The sequence below is a fragment of the Typha angustifolia genome, chromosome 6 (genome assembly GCF_048772165.1).
Source record: "Typha angustifolia cultivar Huaian chromosome 6, ASM4877216v1, whole genome shotgun sequence".
NCBI lineage: Eukaryota > Viridiplantae > Streptophyta > Magnoliopsida > Poales > Typhaceae > Typha > Typha angustifolia.
In genome coordinates, this window is record NC_133244.1 from 6,042,898 (window position 1) to 6,060,928 (window position 18,031).

Here is an 18,031-nt window from a genome sequence, read left to right on the forward strand (position 1 = left end):
TCTTTTAAAAATATCATTTCGTTAGCGAAATCTAAGTAATTACACCGAATTTAGATTTAGAAATGATAACTTTGCCCCTCTATAATTGTTTAAAATGGTTCACAGCCATCCAATGTTAACCAAATATCCTAGCATAAGAATAAAATTATTAATAAATATGTTACACTCTAAATTTCAAAAGAAAAGTGTTTATAACTCTGAAGGATGAAGTAATAATTTAAAAGATTATATTTTTGGAAGCCCATAAGTTTGAGTTTTAGATCCGGTTGGATCGTCCGAGCCGCTCGGATTTGATCGCGCTTTAGAGCACGGCTAAGAAATCCCGGTTCGATCACAAAATCCCAAGGCGGCTCCTTTCTTTGTTTCCCGGCGTCGTAGCTTCTCCTCTCTCTTCTGTATTCCTCGGTTCCTCCCTCGACCCATCATCGAGAATCGAAAGCGAGAGAGCGAGAAATGAGCGGCGATAGTGAAGCCCCCTCGGTTACGCCCAATATGACCATCTATATCAACAATCTCAACGAGAAGATCAAGATCGATGGTACCTTCCCCTTTGGTCTCTTTCGTTAGTTTTTCTTCGTTTCCTTTTTTCGATTTTGTCTTACTTCCTCGTTCTTTTACTAAAAGAGTTGTCAAAATCCTTTCTTTCTTCCGTTCTGGGGTATGTGCTCAGTCCAATGTGGGTGGTGAGCTGTTGGATGTTCTTTTATTTGATCATAAAGTTGCCATCTTGGATAGTTCTACTCAAGGAATACTTGATTTTTGTTTCTTTGGTAGGATTTATTCTTTTTGTATGATGAAACGTTAACGAGAATCGGCATTTGTTAGTTTTCGTAAGGCTGGCTTCTTTTCAGGAATTAGGGTTTATGAAGTTTATGGGTTCATATCCAAATGAGTAGAAATAGGCTAAAAGAAGGATAAGGAGTAAATTATCACCTGAATTTGGAGCCATTTCTTAGATTAAGAAGCATGATGATGAATTAAACCTTTTCAAGTCTCACCTTGTTGTCCTCTTATGGCTGGGGAGAGTTACTTTATCTTTAAAAAAGAAATGTTAGGACGCTAATATTGGCCGCCATATTAGCCAAAGAGTTGTCCACTTGGATTATGGGCATAACTTAATACAGCTTGATACCTGTAGGGAATTCAGCTTTCTCAAATATTCGAGACTTGCTTGTGCAGAAAGAAGTTATAGCTTTTGTTACTTTCAGTCTCTTTCTAATAATTGCTTGCTCTTTTCCAGAGCTTAAAAAGTCCCTGAATGCTGTTTTCAGCCAATTTGGGAAGATACTGGAGGTCCTTGCATTTAAGACTTTAAAACATAAAGGACAAGCATGGGTAGTCTTTGAGGATGTGTCATCAGCATCCGAGGCTCTCAAACGGATGCAAGGGTTTCCCTTCTACGACAAGCCTATGGTAAGTTTACGATCTCAAAACTGAATATACTATTTAGGCCACTGGCTTTAATAATTTTTTCTCGACTACAGAAATTTGAACTGGATTGTTAATACTTTATGAATCTTCAGTTACTAAGCTACACAACTATTGAGACATTCCAAAGTTTAATAGTTTACTATAATCCAACTTGGCTGCCTTAAGAAATATTGGATCTCCAAAAAGGATGCAAGCAACAATGCACCGCTATCAATATTTACTAGAATTTAAAAATGTTATTATAAACAGCATCTCCATAATATGTTTGATTCCATCATTTTTAAACAAGATGTTTCACCTCTTCATTAGTTAAGAGGTTTAATTTTCACAACAATTTAGTAAAGAAGGTAAATGTTGTTAGTTGCTACCTTTGAGCTCCATATGCCATTAACTCGAAATGTGAAGTTGTGAATATATGTAATCCCATGTATTGTACCTCTAACTTCAATAGCTAGATAGCTAGTGGACAGTTCTTGCTTAAAGGGGGTCGTGGTTATTAATTCTTTGCAACATGCATCCTTTTGCACTTTTGTGACTCTTAAGTGTCTGTCTTCTTTTTTATGTTTTACAAATGGGTTCATGGCTTGCTGATTACAGAGAATCCAGTATGCTAAGACCAAATCAGACATAATAGCAAAGTCTGATGGCACTTTCGTCCCTCGAGAAAAACGACGAAGGCATGATGAAAGAGGTAAGAGCTGGTTGTCAGTTGCTATTTGCTACTCTTCTTCTTAGAATTCTTGCAAAGTTTCTTACTTTGATTATTAAGCATAGGATGCAATTATCTATCTTCTCTTCTCTATCTTGTGCAATCTAACTTAAGAAAATAAGAATACCCCGAGGATCATGAATTGAACTGCTAGCAGGTTTTATCATGTGCACCTGAATTGAATTATTTCCTGAGCTTTGTAAAAAGTTTTATCAGATGAGGAATTGTATCCTCAAGTTTAAGCCATGTTCTTTTCTTTAAATGACGAGAGAGACTAGACTAGAGTATTTTCCTAATGTGCAATGTGTAATCTAGCATATCTATTTTAATCCTGTTTGGGGCAAGTACGAGTAGCACTATATCAAAACCAGCTTTTGAGATGTTATTTGGTGACCAGTACTGATCATATGCCCCTATGATACTTGGGGGGACAGGGATCCAAAATAAAATATATTCAACTGGATAAAATGCCATCACCACCATCATCATTGAAGCCTTTTCCCAACAATATGTTGTGTAGGCTAGAGCTCAACTCAAGCATAAGAAGTCTCCAACAAATTATTAACAAAATTTTATAATTGGCAATCAATGTGACATCAATCTCTGGACATCATTATCAAATTCCCATTACATATGTCCATTTGATTGCCAAGGCTTGTTGGTGAAGCTTTGACCATTGACTTTACGTGCTTTCATGGAGATATTAGCTAGTCATACTGTCATACCAAATGAATGTCATGTGGTATGACTGGCTTTACCATATGGAAAGGTAAAGAATTAATATTATCTAAGTTTCTTTATGTGCGTTTGTATTAGGTTACCTTATTACATTATTGCATTTTGTACATTGCAGCTGAAAAGAAGCGTAGGGAACAACACCATGATGCTAGTCAAGTTGGGCTCAATTCCTCTTATCCCGGTGCTTATGGAGCTCCCCCACCAGTATGCACTTTTCTTTTGTTTGAACTTTCATATTTCTTCCTTAGGCATAAATTTTCTATATATTTGAGCTAAATTATTTGAATCATTAATTACATGCAACAGTGATCAACTTTCATGTTATTTGAGTGACTATTTTGTAAATTATATTTGCAGAGTAACATATATACCTACTATCATGTTGTTCTCATGCTCTATCAGCTCCATGAACTATGAAACCTCCCAAGTTTGAAAACTTTGCAATCCTTCGAATTTTAGCACTTGTTTAAGCATAAATATCATTCAATTCTTCTTCATATAATATTTCTAGCAATAGTCTAGCTTATAGCCCACTACTTGGTGCATGGTACTTGAATCTCTTTTTTCTTCATTTATCTATGTGGCCTAGTCCTTTGCAAATTTGAACAGCTATCAATTTCCTTTGCTATGTGTGTGTCTTATTGAAGTTTTTTTTTTTTTTTTTTTTGCTTTGTCCTTTCCTTGTGAAACCATTTAATTGAATGGATTCTCTCAATTTATGTTATGCTCTTTTGAACGTATCTTGTTGTAGTTAGCAATAATGTTCTGTTTTCTTCAAATGGTGATCTTCTATTAAATATTTGGATGGTTTGTATTTTCTTGAGCTTATTGATATGAACTGGGTCAGATCAGATCGTATTATAATGATATTGGGCTAGATGGTCGAATCTATTTATCTTTTAATTGATTCATGCTTATCTTTTATGTAAGTCCTTAAGACAACTCTAGTTAAGTCATGTAAGTTACTAAGATAAGTCAAATTAAGTCATGTAAGCTACTAAGGCAAGTCAAATTAAGTAATGCAAGTTCAAGTAAGTCATATAAACTTATAAGACAAATCTTAGTTCGAGTCGTTTTAGCTTTTAGGGCTAGTTAGAGTAGGACTTATTGTACCTGATCTCTATATATAGAGGAGCTAAACTTCTTTATTTAACATCTAAGCATTAAGAAATTTTTTAAGCCTTGAGTTTATCTTAGAAGTAAGAGTTTATATTAGAAATATTTTAAGCCTTGAATTTAGGAATAAAAGTAAATGAATCGCAGTTATTTATTTTTCTAGGAGTATATCTAACTTAGAATTCTAATTCTACCTTCAAATCCTAGCCATCATTATCTCCACGAGTTACTCTATTTTACTGCCATCCACTATTACCTTTGGTCGTCCGTCACTTTTTGATGATTGTCACAACTTTGGATATTTATAAATCTATCTAATTTTGACCTTCATCTACTGTTTTAATTTTAATTTTTTTATCTGAACCTTCGATTCACGTAAAATCAAAGCCATTAGAATTTTAAATCATAAGGCTACAACCCATAAAAATATCGTAATTTTATTACGTCCAGTTATAGCTAATGCTTAAAGTGCACAAAAAAGTGTATAGTCAATTAAACTATTAAATTTCACAGACAAATTGAATCTTATGCATTTAAAATAATATTTCTTTTTAAATGATGGACTAATTTTGGTGTAGTAGTTTCATGCAAATGGCATTTGTTAGTCCGAAAAAAAAAACATCCTCCCATTTTATCTTTTCTTTTTCCTTTTATTTTTTTTTTTTGTGAAAAAAGGCAACATGGCCGAGAGACCATCCTTAGACAGTTACCAACAAAAGGTTGTTCGGAGGTGTCAAAAATACCATATCTTGACATGCATTATTGAGATGCAAAAGCTTAAACAAAAGTGGTACTAGAAGTCCCCATGCACATTGTATTGAAAGGCGGCCATGACAGCCACCTTGGTCGTGAATATGCGACGATGGTTTGGCTTTTGGCGGAATAACAGTTTGTATTGAATCGGGTTAGTGGGTCTGGTAATGAATGACGGGTAACGGGTTTGAGAACTAAACTATTAAAGAATCTCAATCCATTCCGTTTCTCTTTCCCCGGTTTGAGCCCTAAGCGGATCTTGTATCTCGCTCTCTGTCCTCCCCTCTTTTTCTCTTTTGTTTTCCCTATGTTTCCACTTTTGTCCCTTCCTGTGTTGCTGTAAATAGATGGCATGCTGGCACCTCAAATGGACTAGCAGAAGGATAGTTTGAGGATTTTCCAATTTTCATCTTTTATGATTTTTGTGATTGTTAGTAGAAAAAAATTAGTTACAATTCCAGTTTTTTAGGTACGTGTAATCTTGATGTTTGTTGCTTTGGTGATTTTTAGCTATATTAGTATATATTATATCTCATGTATGACTTTTTAATTTTTATATTAAAAATGTCAGATCGACTTGGCGCCCGGCTTTCACGGTGGAACATTGGAATGTCTCTAAAGAGTCATAATTGCCATCCAAGAGTTTATTGACAAAATGGATTAGTTAGATATTAATTCTAGAGCCTTCATGGGATAATTGGTTACAAGGAATCTAACAGAAGCCTTCCAAACTTGATGTCAAATTCTTGGCTAAGATAAAATTAGTCACAGAGAGCAGGTTTCTCTAAAAACTATAGGTCAGTTAGTTGATAGATAGTCTTCGGCCTTATAGATATGGTTATGTGGATGCACTTGAACCACACCTTCTGTAGTGTGTTCAAGTAAATGCTCCTAGTATTCTAGTATTGGATGGGGGTGGCATGGAGGAGATGGTGGGAATGGTGATGGTGGCTGGTTGGATCCGAGAAGAGAAGAGGGAGAGTAGATGCTGCAAAAATATAAAGATAGTGTGGACTGGTTTCTTGTGGCCTAGATTAGAATGCATCAACGTGGAGCTTATTGATCCATACTCTTGGTAATGTAGACAACAACATTTAAGAACCACAATATGCAATAAAGAAATTGGTTTTGTGTCCTTATATGTTGGACTGCTGTGAAACTCATATTGGTATAAAACAAGAGTTTTTTAGTTGTTTAAATTTGCTATGAAATATCGTACTCAAGTGAGTTCTAAACTTATTTATAGGACTAAGTGACTTCTAGTCCGCATAGATGCCATGTAAGATAGTTTATACATGTACACAAAAATATGGAGTTTTTGTCCAAACTAGACCTCTTTTTTATTTTTTTACCGATTAGACTCTTTCAACCTTATTACCAAATAGGGTCTAATTTACTGTAGCTATAACAAAAACACTAAACTAATTAGCATTTTTAAAAACGCTAATCAGTTCAGTGTTTTTATTGTTAGGTAATTTTTTTCCTTAATTGCTAAAAGCCTGAAAGATTAAGTTAAAATGATTTATATACATAAAACGCTAAACTGATTAGCGTTTTAGTACTAGACAAAAATACTAAACCGATTAGCATTTTTTCTTAGAGATAAAACGTTAATTAATTCAGCGTTTTATTAGAGCTACAGTAAATTAGATCCCAATTGGTAATAAGTTGAGGGGTAGTCTATTTTGATAAAAATAAATTAGCATAAGGCTAGTTTGGTCAAAAACTCCAAAAATATGTCTGATTTTATTTAATACGAATGATGCGGACATCACTGATAGGACACGATGGCGTGTGTACTAGAGCAGGAGGCGCCGACAGTTTATTTAATTCCATTGTAGGTCTATATATAGACCCGTTATATTTTTTTGGAGGTTAATGAAAGTTTACGTGATTTTGTTCTCGGAGAATTTTGGTGTGAAACCATTTCTTAGGGTGGAGGTGTGAAACATATTCCTTCCCTTCTTATTTTCTTCTTTTATCTTTCTTCACCACGTTTTGCATCATTTTTCGCTTTCTCTACAAGCGATTTTAGATATGCATAAATAACAAAGGATAAATATATATAAATCACTTAATGTTTCAGGTTTACACAACAATATCTATTTTATTATGGGTACCAAAAACCGCTCAGTACTAATTTTTGTTGAATAAAATCTTTCTAAAAGAGTTATTTTCCTAGTGTACTTACATGACATCCATGTGGATTAGAAGTCATTTTGTCTCGTTTGGAACTCATTTACTTGGGTACAATGTTTGGTGACCATAGCTAGAATGCACAAAAACTCTACAAAACAATAGCTTTGTCTTCTCATACTAATGAGCAGAATTGCTAGACAGCAGTCTCTTGATTTATGTTTTGGCACCTGAAAGGAGGAGAAAAGAAAAAAGCTGTCTGTTAAACATGTGTATGTTGATGCATGCTGTTTAGATGTTAGTAATTTCTTTGGCACGCAACTTTCTTTATCTTATTCATTTTATGTCTTAATGCTTATGATCTGGATTTGGGATTTGAAGTACTTTCTTCTTATTCTAATTCTTGCAAATATGGAAAAATCAGCTCTCTCAGTTGCCTTACTCTGGAGGGGCCAAATCTATGCTTCCGGAGGCACCGGCCCTGCCAAACAACATTCTCTTTGTTCAGAACCTTCCGCACGAGACTACTCCAATGATGCTGCAAATGCTTTTCTGCCAGTATCCTGGTTTTAAGGAGGTAAGGATGGTAGAAGCAAAGCCAGGGATCGCTTTTGTGGAGTACGGAGATGAGATGCAGTCTACTGTTGCCATGCAAGGCCTTCAGAGTTTCAAAATAACACAACAAAATCCTATGCTTATTACATATGCGAAGAAGTAGAGATTGTGCAGGCTATTTCAGGGATGTATATTACATCTATTAGAGCTGTCTACCATAATTAGCTCATTAGAATTTTTAACATTTGCTTCTGAGAAATATTGCTCATGTATGCTATTCCAAGGACCTTCAGGCATCAGTTGTTGTATGCGTCCTATTTTCCTTTATGGGATTGTTGCGGTTCTCTGGACTTAGTAGTCATGATCTCTTTCTACTGTATCATGCATTCAGATTCTACTTGTTTTCAGATTAAAAATTTTGTTGGGGAAGAATTATAATGCATGTAGGAAAAGCTTTATTCCTGAAAGTCCTTTCGTTCATTATTTTTTCTCCTCGAAGATTATTACAGAGTTGCATAAATGAGAGTCCAGTTGGAGATCACATATCTACAGTAAATATTTTGCAACTTGATCCTCAGTTACATGGATTCTTATCTCCTCTGCTAATTTTGTTAAGGCTTTTGCATTTCGTTCTCTAACTAAATTAATTTGATTTCTTTCAAATTTTTTTAAATTTTGAAATTAGATAACTTTGCTAATGGACTCACATCTTTGCAATTGAATTTGAACGTTATCCCCAGTATCCATTGGAAGAGCAGCACCAGATTTATTGGAACATTTGACATTTGGGCTGCTCATAATCCCAGTCATGAATATATATACACGAGAAAACAACACCAAACGGATCTGGGAACAAAACTTTGTATCCAAATCCAATTTTAATTACGACCAACTGGATGAGCTGAATTGCTTACTAATACTGGATGATAACATTCCTACCCGGATAAATTGAATATAACCCCTCAAAAAACAATATCATCTGACACAGGCTAGTTTTTAGTGAAGGATTCCAGAAGCTTCCATAATTGAAAAAAGAGCTTACTTCTGCCTAAAACTGCTGATAATAGATCAAAAATAGGAATTTGGAAAGTGATGTGCAGTAAGAACCAGATGGATTTTATCAAACAAAATTACAGTACAATGAGCACATAATTCATAGCTGAAATATCCACAGCTTGCTATCTGTTCGAACTAGGTGACTTCTGGTTGACTCTTGCTTCAAGTTTTCGAGCAGTGCGCAGAACAGCTGCTTGCTTCTGCCGCCGGCTGTAGCTCTTCCTTTTGCTGCATAAGCAACACAAGAATGAGTAAATCCTCTTGTCGAACCTCTAGTTCGCAATAACAAGCATGCCTACATACACTTCAAGACCAAACATGGAATTCTTGATTTGTAAGTGTACACTTTTATGGAAGTAGTTACATAGAACTAGTAAAACTACCTTGGATTGAATGATTACCAGATAACCAAACAGGCATGTACTTTAGATATGGTTAGAATATGAGAGGAAGTCGTGGTTTGAAGAGAAGCAAGCATGACTAGGTTTCCGCCAAAATCATAAATGTAGAGAAAATACAAGCACACAGTGTTGTCATTTATCCAGCAGAAACCAATCTCTTTTCAGTTCAAGCACTAAAAATTTGCTTTGATTTGGGACATACCAAAGAAACAGAGATCAGAAGCAGTTGCCATGACAATATAGCATATACTATGTAAAAGAAGTTTATCTAATGAAATATCATTTCTGGTAAAGATAATATAGGGTTTAAACTGCCAAACCTAATAAAAATAAGCCCTGCTGTAAGCACCATTCCTCCTACTGCCCATGAAACTTTTTCACTAACAGGCATGTCCCCCAACCACTGCTGAAAGTCATTGAGCACCCCAGAGTTCAAAGTCATTGCTGAACCAGCTTGAGGAGTCCTCCACGAGTCAGCAATTGAACCTAAGTTTGCTTTGCCACCATAGCAGAAAGGTTCATCAACACCCTCAGAGCTGGTCTTAGTCAGTTCAACGGAGAAACCTGCAAGACGGCAAAGCTCTGTGCCATTTGAGACCCATTCAGCTGCTCTACCACAGAGAATGTCGCTTAAGCCACAAGGAGATAATACCTGAAACAATAGGAACCAGATCTAATAAGAACTTTAATTTGGACAATGAACCTTTAATTAACATATGCATATGAGACAGAAAGAAGTATACATTAATTCTCCAACTATAAGCAGGAATTTTATTTCAAAGGGGAAAATTTCCTATTGCTCAGAGTCGACCAATATCATGACGGCCAAGAAGTAAAATGTAAAAATTGCTAACTCCTCAAGAAGTGGATTTATGATTTTCTGGTTTAACATGTTAGTATGTTACAAACATATGAATGGTGAGCCTAAGGAAATATCAGCTTGTAGGTTTCTAAAAGCTCATATAAGTTGCACTTGTATGTCAGAAATTGAAGTTAGACAAGTTACCTGTGTTTTTACATCTACGGAATAATATGCATTTGAACAAGCTTGGAAAACCATATCGCAGAAAGATGCACATATCTTCGGTGGTCCAGTCTGAACTCCTACTCGTGGATCACAAATAGAGCACTCCAGTAATTCCCATAGATGCAAACATTCTTGGCTGCCCTCTCCAGAAGAAGCAAGCCTTCTTACTGACAATAAGGCAGGATATGTCTGAGCTACATCACAACATGTACTTTGCCGGAAGACCCTGCAAAGTGTCAGATCTCGTGGTCCTTTTGCTACTCTTCTAGGAGGCTTCCCTTCGGTTGAGAATGCAGGGAATCGACCACCAGGAGAAACACATAACCCGTTTGGTTGTCCTGAATTAAAAATATCAATTAATTGTTATTTGTACAAGGTAATGCAAAAGAACACTTAAGAATTCCTGAAAATCTTAATTAGCAAGCATCACTTCTATTTTCCTTCAGGAACATGTTTTTGGAGGAACTCTTTCCACTTAAATCTCATCAATATACCAATCACCAATGAATCAATGATGAATGAAACTAGATACTGACACAAGTCATGCAACTTGAATTGCCTTTACCTTAAAGAGGACTATACACCTTTACCAGCAGGTGTGGCAAGGAAAAGGAGGCAAAAAAAAAAAATTTACAACTCAAAGTTGCTCGATGAGCTAAATTATAGGACCTTACTTAAAATTAAAAAAAGAGGGAAAAATAAAAAGTACCATTGTTATCTAGTATTTCAGTGTTTGCAGAGAGGTGCTTCAGTTTGGCTGTTTTTCAAGTTTCAACCTTAGCCTGGCTACCCAAGTTCTCCTGACTACTACACAAATAAGATTATCAACGGTAGATATTTCTTCTCTTGCATAGTTGGATTATAATCCACCAGAATTTATGTTTTGACTTAGGTGCGTGACCTATGTTTCCTCACTTCAGCTTCCTGCCTTAGCACCATGGTACAAATCAGACTTTCCTAAACTGTATTCTAGCATTCCCTGGTATATGCAACATGTACTGCTTGTCGCTGAACCTCTAACTATGTTTATTATAAATAAAATGAAAGTACGGTTCATCAAAATCGAAGATTGTTTATGATAATTAACTTAAAATCAGCTTATCATAGGTTAATTGTGGAACAAATCTAGAAGGAAACTGACAAAAGAAGATTGCTGCCAAACTTCAAATTCATAAGACATTTGCCAACTCTGTGTGCAGCAACTCACATGAGCTGAGAGAAACGCCCATCAGACAGAAGGTTAGGCATCAAAATTAAAGAAATAAGATAATAAACTGCAGTAACAAATCATACAAAGAGGAGAAAGCAGATAAGAGATGAGCACTAGCAAATACAAGCTCCCCAGAAACTACCGAGGCTTGCATAGCACTCAGGTGATTTCCACTGTCAACCTCCTCTAAACCCACTAGGCTTAAAATATGGAACATTTTCTTACTAAACATTGACAAGCAAATTTTAGGTTTAATTTACAAGTCAATGCTTCTTAGTAAGTTACAATATTCTTGCAATATTGTGTTCACTGATTTGACACCTAATAATATAAAGAGAAAACTAAATTTATATGAACTAAAACAAGAATTATTACTAAGACATTAAATAGCCATCTGTCAAACTCTACTTGCTTGCAAATAATCTATGTCCCGCCTCAAATCCTAAATGTGGTCGTTGAAATAAAAAGTTGGCAAACAATCCATCATGAAAAATGTTAGTAAGCGACAAGTATGAAAGATTTTATATGCTGCCATTTGAGTCATTCAAGAGGAGGACAACACCACAGACAGACTCTCACCTTTTACATTTCCTTATACACAAGTGGGATATGAGCATCCTTTTCTTGTTCTAGAAAACAAGCTTTGCATTGCCTCTCTTCCAGTAATAACATTTTTACTTTCAATTAGTAAATCCAACATAGCCCTTGTGCAGCATTGTGATAGCCTGGTATCAACTATCAAGTGATACTTGTTGATGTCAAATTAAAGTCATGTCATGTGGTATATTAAGGTCAGTCAAACCGCTATGCATTTTGTGTCCATATTGTGGGAGTGATTTCTGAAGTTGCTACATTGATTTAGTTAAGGGATTTCCACCTCGACATGGAACAACGAGTGATCCTATCAAGTTAACTACTTTATGATGCTAATAGATCGTCCTTCATTAAAATAAAAAATGAAGTATGGGGTTACCATACTCTTATTTTTGCCTTTTCCTCATCCTAAGATATTAGATTACTAAGTACTGGTTCCATGATTTTTATACTTCATCTAATTCAAGGTTGATAAAATAGATAGCCTCCAAAATTTCTTAGCAGTATAATTTCTCTACAAAGTACTGTTAGTGCTTATTGAAGATTTCACTAATTAAAATTCGCTTATTCTTACTCGTTCATATGTGCTATAGATTTTAATTATAGAAAAAACTAGGATTTTGTGCTTTTTTCTATATCCTTAGCTCTAGTATGCCTTGAAGGTAGAAAACCTTCTTGATCAATAGATATTGCCATCTTATTCCATTGTCTAAAATTTCTTAAAGCCCATGAAAATCTTTCTGAGGTTATCACTGGTTGCATGAGCCTAAATTATGAAAAAAGAAGAAGAAGAAGATTAGATAACTCTATGTGTTAAATCGCCCTTTATATTCACACCAAAACAACCCATTCTTGATGTTCGATTACCTAACAGTTACAAACTTAAGACGATAACAACGGCTCCTCAATCAACGAAAAAACCTTAATACTAAAGCCAGATCATTCAAGAGACCTTCAGGTCTAAGACAAGGAGGATACAAGGTGAACGAATAAGAATAACAATTACCATACTATAAAAAATGACTTGGACTTCATTCGAAGTCAACCAGCTAGGGATGCAAGGTCCTCCAAACTAGCAAGTCAACTCCCTTTTCGCAAAGCTAATCCTAACCTATTGACAATAATGATGATTTCTAGCACAAATTAGTAATCTTGGCCCCGCCAATACATTGAAACAAGGGAAACCTCGAGAACTACTACACCAATTTCGATATCCGATGTGGGAGATCTCATCTGGGCCCGATTGGGCATGAAGAGGATTCCAGAAGAGAGTAGTTTCAGTCGTACCTGCGGAGGCGGGGATCGGAGAGCCGAGCAAGAAGAGGAATAGGAGGAGGAGCGCCGCTTCGTCGCAACCCATCTCAACTCATGGCGAGTAACGACGTAGCCGGCGCCGCCTGCCTTTATCGCCGATGGGTTTGGGTTTGGGTTTTGGTGTTGATGCTTCTATTTAAGTAATATTACTCTTAGGAATGTACTAAATTGGCAAATGCCTCTAAATTATCTTTTTCGAGTTAATGGTAGGATGGATTGGAAAGTTGAGAACTAAAAATTAGATATCATTATGATTAAGGATGTTTATATATTAATTTTTTATTTTATTTTGTTAATGAGTGTCATTTTCTATATATTTGATTGTTGGAATTAGAATTTATTAAAGTAACTTTCCCTTTTTTTTCTAAAAAATAAAAGTTAAAAACAATTTAAGCTATTTTTGATAGATAAGAAAGCTGACTTTTCTAATGACACCCACAATTATCTTCAAAAGAAAAGAAAAGAAGAAACACCCACAAAGTCAACAGAATAAAAATAGAACTCACTTGTTCTATTGGCAGGGCATCATCCTAGTCAGAAATAAATGCCATTTTCAGTACAAAATTTGAGACATATAGTTTTTTTCTTATTTTCTTTTGAAAGAGAATGGAGAGGTTGTTATGTTACCACTTGGGATGCGAAACATGAACAGCATTCAGCATTTAGATAAATAATGACATTCAAATCACCATGATGCTTCGTGCAATCATATAGCTTAGGAAGGGATATGATGAATTCTTGTTCTTGAAACTGGGAGAACCATCATTTCGACATAAGATTTCAGGTAAAATCCCATGGCGACAGCACTATCTTCGATCAAAATACATTGTCTTAAATTTTTTTTCCCCAAAAAAAGAAGGGAAAAGGAAAACATTGTCTTACTTCCTTTGACTCTGGACCTTTTTATACATCAGAACTTGCTTCAAAATGAGAATGGAAGGTGGAATCACACTCTCTCTAATTCTGCTGTGTGTTTGTCCAGCTGGTCTTTCAGTTCGTTTCTCCACCCTTGAATGAGGTTCTTGTGCTTCTTGATCAGCTCAGATTTGATCTTCAACTCTTCCTCCATAACAGAAATTTCCTGCAAAAACATGACGGCAGAATGTGAAGGTAACTGTGCCTTCTTCTTAAATGTAAGGCAGAAGGATAGGTTAGACATCCATAATGAGACAAAATCATTACACAGGTGGAAACTGGAAAGTTACCTTTCGAAGCATTTCTTCCCTGCTCGGTTGATCTTCACGTTGTAGTCCAATGAAATACAACTGAAGCTTTTTCGAAGCTTCCATAAAGTCCCTTGCATGCCTTTCAACATCAACTATTTGAAGAGGAAAGGGTAGATGAATTCAGCCTATCCACTCATATACAAAAATAGTTCATCTGAACTTCATGTATTTTAGCATGTTGCAGCAAAGAAATGAATTTTTATGCACACAGGCATTAAATGATACAGACATACATTTTAGCAAAGAGATGACAGAAAAATGCATTTGATTATCCTTTGTTTCATTTCTCAAGAAATAAAGTCTGCTCGGTTAACATGTTATATGTAGAAATTGCCAACCATATGCATGAAAATTTACAAAGACATACATTTTGCCAAAGTACTGACAGAGAAATGCATTCTATGCTTTCTTCATTAACATATGAAAATAACTACTTGATTTCATGAGAATGTAATAAAAGGTGCCACGCAGGTGGACAATGACAACTTATTAGGTGTTCGGAAAGAAAACCACAAGTTCCAGATATTTCACATCCAATAAGAGAATCAATGCATGCTTTCAACCTTATTTAGAGTTAAGTTCTTAATTATTCTCAAGACTATCATGGCTTTTCTCAGTGCTTCCATCCAAGTGTTTTTTGGTCTTCGCCTCACTCTTGGGCCAATTACACCTTGAGTTGGATGTCAGCACACACTTTCATTTAGAACATCTTTTCACTAACTCTAGGTTGCCAAATGCAATCACGTATTCATTTTCTTCATCGATAAGATGAACTATCAAACTCAAAGTCCTCTTCTTATCAATATTAAATCTTTGAATATGCTGTTTCCTAATTCCTATAGCCAGATAACAAAGTCTAACTCTTAACTTTCAGGGAATATGAAAGCTATAGAACATAGCAAAGGCATTTATCTGCCTTTACACCTCCACAACTAATATATGATATTGGATCCAGTTACTCTGTTCAGTATACCCATGTTAAATCAATAAGTCAACACTTTATACACAATATTTTTCCAAATTTTTAGTTTTCGTGGTCACAATCTCAGGCACTTACAAGACAGTCCTAAGCACTTAAAATATTGAATTATTCCAGTCCTAACACCTAAGCACTTAACATATTGAATTCTATTTTAAAGATGTTATATGTCTTCTTCTATACATATAAAAAAACTTCAACACACAGCATAAGGTGATCAAGTATTTTGCAAATGAGATAAACTAAGAACAAGTCTAGAACATAGATTATGTTAAAACATAAATTCCATATATTTTTGTGCATGAAATTCACCTTTGTATATTTTTAGTATTATATCTTTGAATAACCGATCACAATCTCAGATGAAATAGGGTGGTTGCAATAAATTTCTTAACAGCCAGTTTCAAACTTCTGTCAATAAAAAGAACCATGACACATAGATCCCTATGATATGAGTTGGAGAAGTTCAACTAGTATATCAAGAGTGATTTCATTCAAGTGGAAGATCCTCGAAAGGAATGAGAAGAGAAAACTGAGCACTATGTCTTCATTATCTTTGTGACAATGAAACAGATGCCATCTTCAAAAAAAATACCTAAGAAGTAAGAACTTAATTTTAAATATGTTTGGTTTGTTTAGCCGGAGGGCAAGCCAAGGTGCAATTATGATGTTATGAAACATTCGCTTGTCTCACCTCTTAGTCTTACTCCTTATAGCTTTTCCATACAGCATGATGCATGGAACATGTAAAATAATTAAACGAAAAGAATGGGATGATAGTGTGAGTTCAATATGCCTTACCAAATCTTTACACATAAACTTAGAATTCTATTCTTCTGGCCATATTTCCTTTACTTATTCAAAACTAAAAGAGACCTTTCATGTACTGCATAGAAAGAAATCTTGCAAGTACTAGTTTAAGATGTCAAGGTCATGTCACCAATTTTTCAATAGCCGAAATAAAAGATGATTAGCAGCAAAAAGATGAGGTAAAAGATAAAATGTTTTCTGAAAAATCAAGATATAGATGCCAAATAGTAGCTTTCTATAAGATGTCAGACTACAGGTTGATAGAAAGTTTTTTTTTTCTTCACACAGCTAAAAGTGTCATAATGATTCCAAAATTAGATCATTCACTTTCTTATATCTAGCTCAGACTTATTAAACTTGACTAAAATCTAATATAAGTCAATATTATGTGCATTGTTAAAGTAGGCAAGAGACCGTAGATTATTTTTCCTCTCTATTCAGTGCATTCTAATTTCGACTGTTGGAAGAGTTGGCAGAGATCCTCTATTTCTACATGCCATTATGCATTTAAAGAGAAAAGTAGAATCTTGTCAATCTTAAAGATGGAACAGGTTCTCAAGACATGGGAACTCTTAAAGCATGACTAGTGACCTAAAAGTAAATTCGCTCTTCGAACAAAAGAACTCTTTGGGGGCAAGAGTACAAGTCACAACAACAACGCAAACCGCTCCAATTTCGATTCTAACAGGAAGCAAGAGACCAAGACGTCGGCATCCATTCAAGAAGAGTACTCGTTGGACCAAAACAACAAATACAAAAGCCCAAATGCAATCAAGAAGCCAGATCAAGCTCATTGGGGCAAAACAACAAACACCTACACGGCCAAATCCTCTATATTCGCATTCTACAAACCGAGATCAATCTAACGAGGTTAAAGAGAGATTGATGAAGTGAACAGACTCTGATGAGAGGAGTGGACGGAGCGGTCGACGGCTTGGAGCTCGCGGGCGGGGAGGCAAGGGAGGAGAGCCGCTTCGAGCGCCGCCACGCAGCCCATCATCTCCTCCTTCTGCTGCTGATGCTGCGACGGCGGCGGTGTTGGTGACGGCGATTGCGATAGCTGCTGCTGTGGCTGCTCCGCCATTTTATCTTTGCTCCGGCGCCGGCCAGGAACGAGAACGGAGTGCTTTGGGAAATTTTAGGGTGCGTTTATCACCCCTTCTCTACTTGTTTGGCTTTATTGTTTGCCCACCCCCCCAACTATTCAAAATCGTCATATACTGTGCAAAGAAAAACTTATAAAATGACTATTATACCCTAGAACGTCTGTGGTATGATAAATATGCTCACTATAGTAGGAGATCATTGTGATCTAAGGGGATTATTGAGTTGTTGTTAGTAATTCATTGTAGTTTAGGAGAAAGAGGAAGATAATTAGAGGAGTTGATGATGGTGGTGAATTCTATATCTAAGATTGGGGGTCTTAGAGAAAGAGCTAAAGCTCTCTCTGTAGGGATCATCACTGCAAGCTATTGTATCATTCGATAGAGCCGCAGCTGTCGGAGCTTCTCCTCCATCATTACTACATACGAAAAGGCCTCATTCATGGCCATTACCTTAGCTTTCAACCCATCGATGAAGTTGTTCTTTACTTTTAAGCTTCCTAAAAGTCTTCATACTTCAGCGGTGCGAACCGTGAGAAGAATTAGATGAATTGATGATGATGGTCGTAGTTGTGAAATTTATATATTGGAGTCTAAATATGTGAGAGATTTATATTAGAAACCCTAACAGTAAAAAAAAGAAATCTATTTGATGATTTTGAATAGGTTTTTTTGGGCAAAGATGATAGTAAGGGGGGTCGAGTTATTTAAAGTAAAAATAACTTACCTTAAGACATCATTAAATTTTCACTTCTGTAACAAGAACTTTTATCTCACAAAAACTTTATATCGACAAGTCTACAAAACAATCTATCAGCACAGATTCAATGTCAATATGGATCTAACTCAAATTCACAATTCACCCCCATGAAA

The 18,031-nt window shown here is 35.7% G+C and overlaps 3 protein-coding genes across 3 annotated transcripts; 1 reads left to right on the forward strand and 2 right to left on the reverse strand.

Moving 5' to 3' along the window:
* The first annotated feature begins 278 nt into the window (after positions 1-278).
* Positions 279-7,900, forward strand: LOC140760771 (U1 small nuclear ribonucleoprotein A-like). Its single transcript, XM_073097774.1, has 5 exons — positions 279-538; positions 1,241-1,413; positions 2,029-2,122; positions 2,994-3,082; positions 7,308-7,900. Exons 1-5 carry the CDS (start codon positions 454-456, stop codon positions 7,599-7,601), a joined length of 735 nt encoding a protein of 244 aa, XP_072953875.1. The 5' UTR covers positions 279-453; the 3' UTR covers positions 7,602-7,900.
* A 580-nt stretch (positions 7,901-8,480) lies between these two features.
* Positions 8,481-13,189, reverse strand: LOC140761722 (folate-binding protein 1). Its single transcript, XM_073099168.1, has 4 exons — positions 13,014-13,189; positions 9,902-10,260; positions 9,216-9,547; positions 8,481-8,722 (listed from the first exon to the last, which is right to left on the reverse strand). The coding sequence occupies exons 1-4, from the start codon at positions 13,084-13,086 to the stop codon at positions 8,617-8,619; spliced, it is 870 nt and encodes a 289-aa protein (XP_072955269.1). The 5' UTR covers positions 13,087-13,189; the 3' UTR covers positions 8,481-8,616.
* Positions 13,190-13,851: 662 nt separating this feature from the next.
* Positions 13,852-17,345, reverse strand: LOC140760895 (mediator of RNA polymerase II transcription subunit 28). Its single transcript, XM_073097971.1, has 3 exons — positions 16,956-17,345; positions 14,246-14,358; positions 13,852-14,121 (listed from the first exon to the last, which is right to left on the reverse strand). The coding sequence occupies exons 1-3, from the start codon at positions 17,137-17,139 to the stop codon at positions 13,987-13,989; spliced, it is 432 nt and encodes a 143-aa protein (XP_072954072.1). The 5' UTR covers positions 17,140-17,345; the 3' UTR covers positions 13,852-13,986.
* Positions 17,346-18,031: the final 686 nt, after the last annotated feature.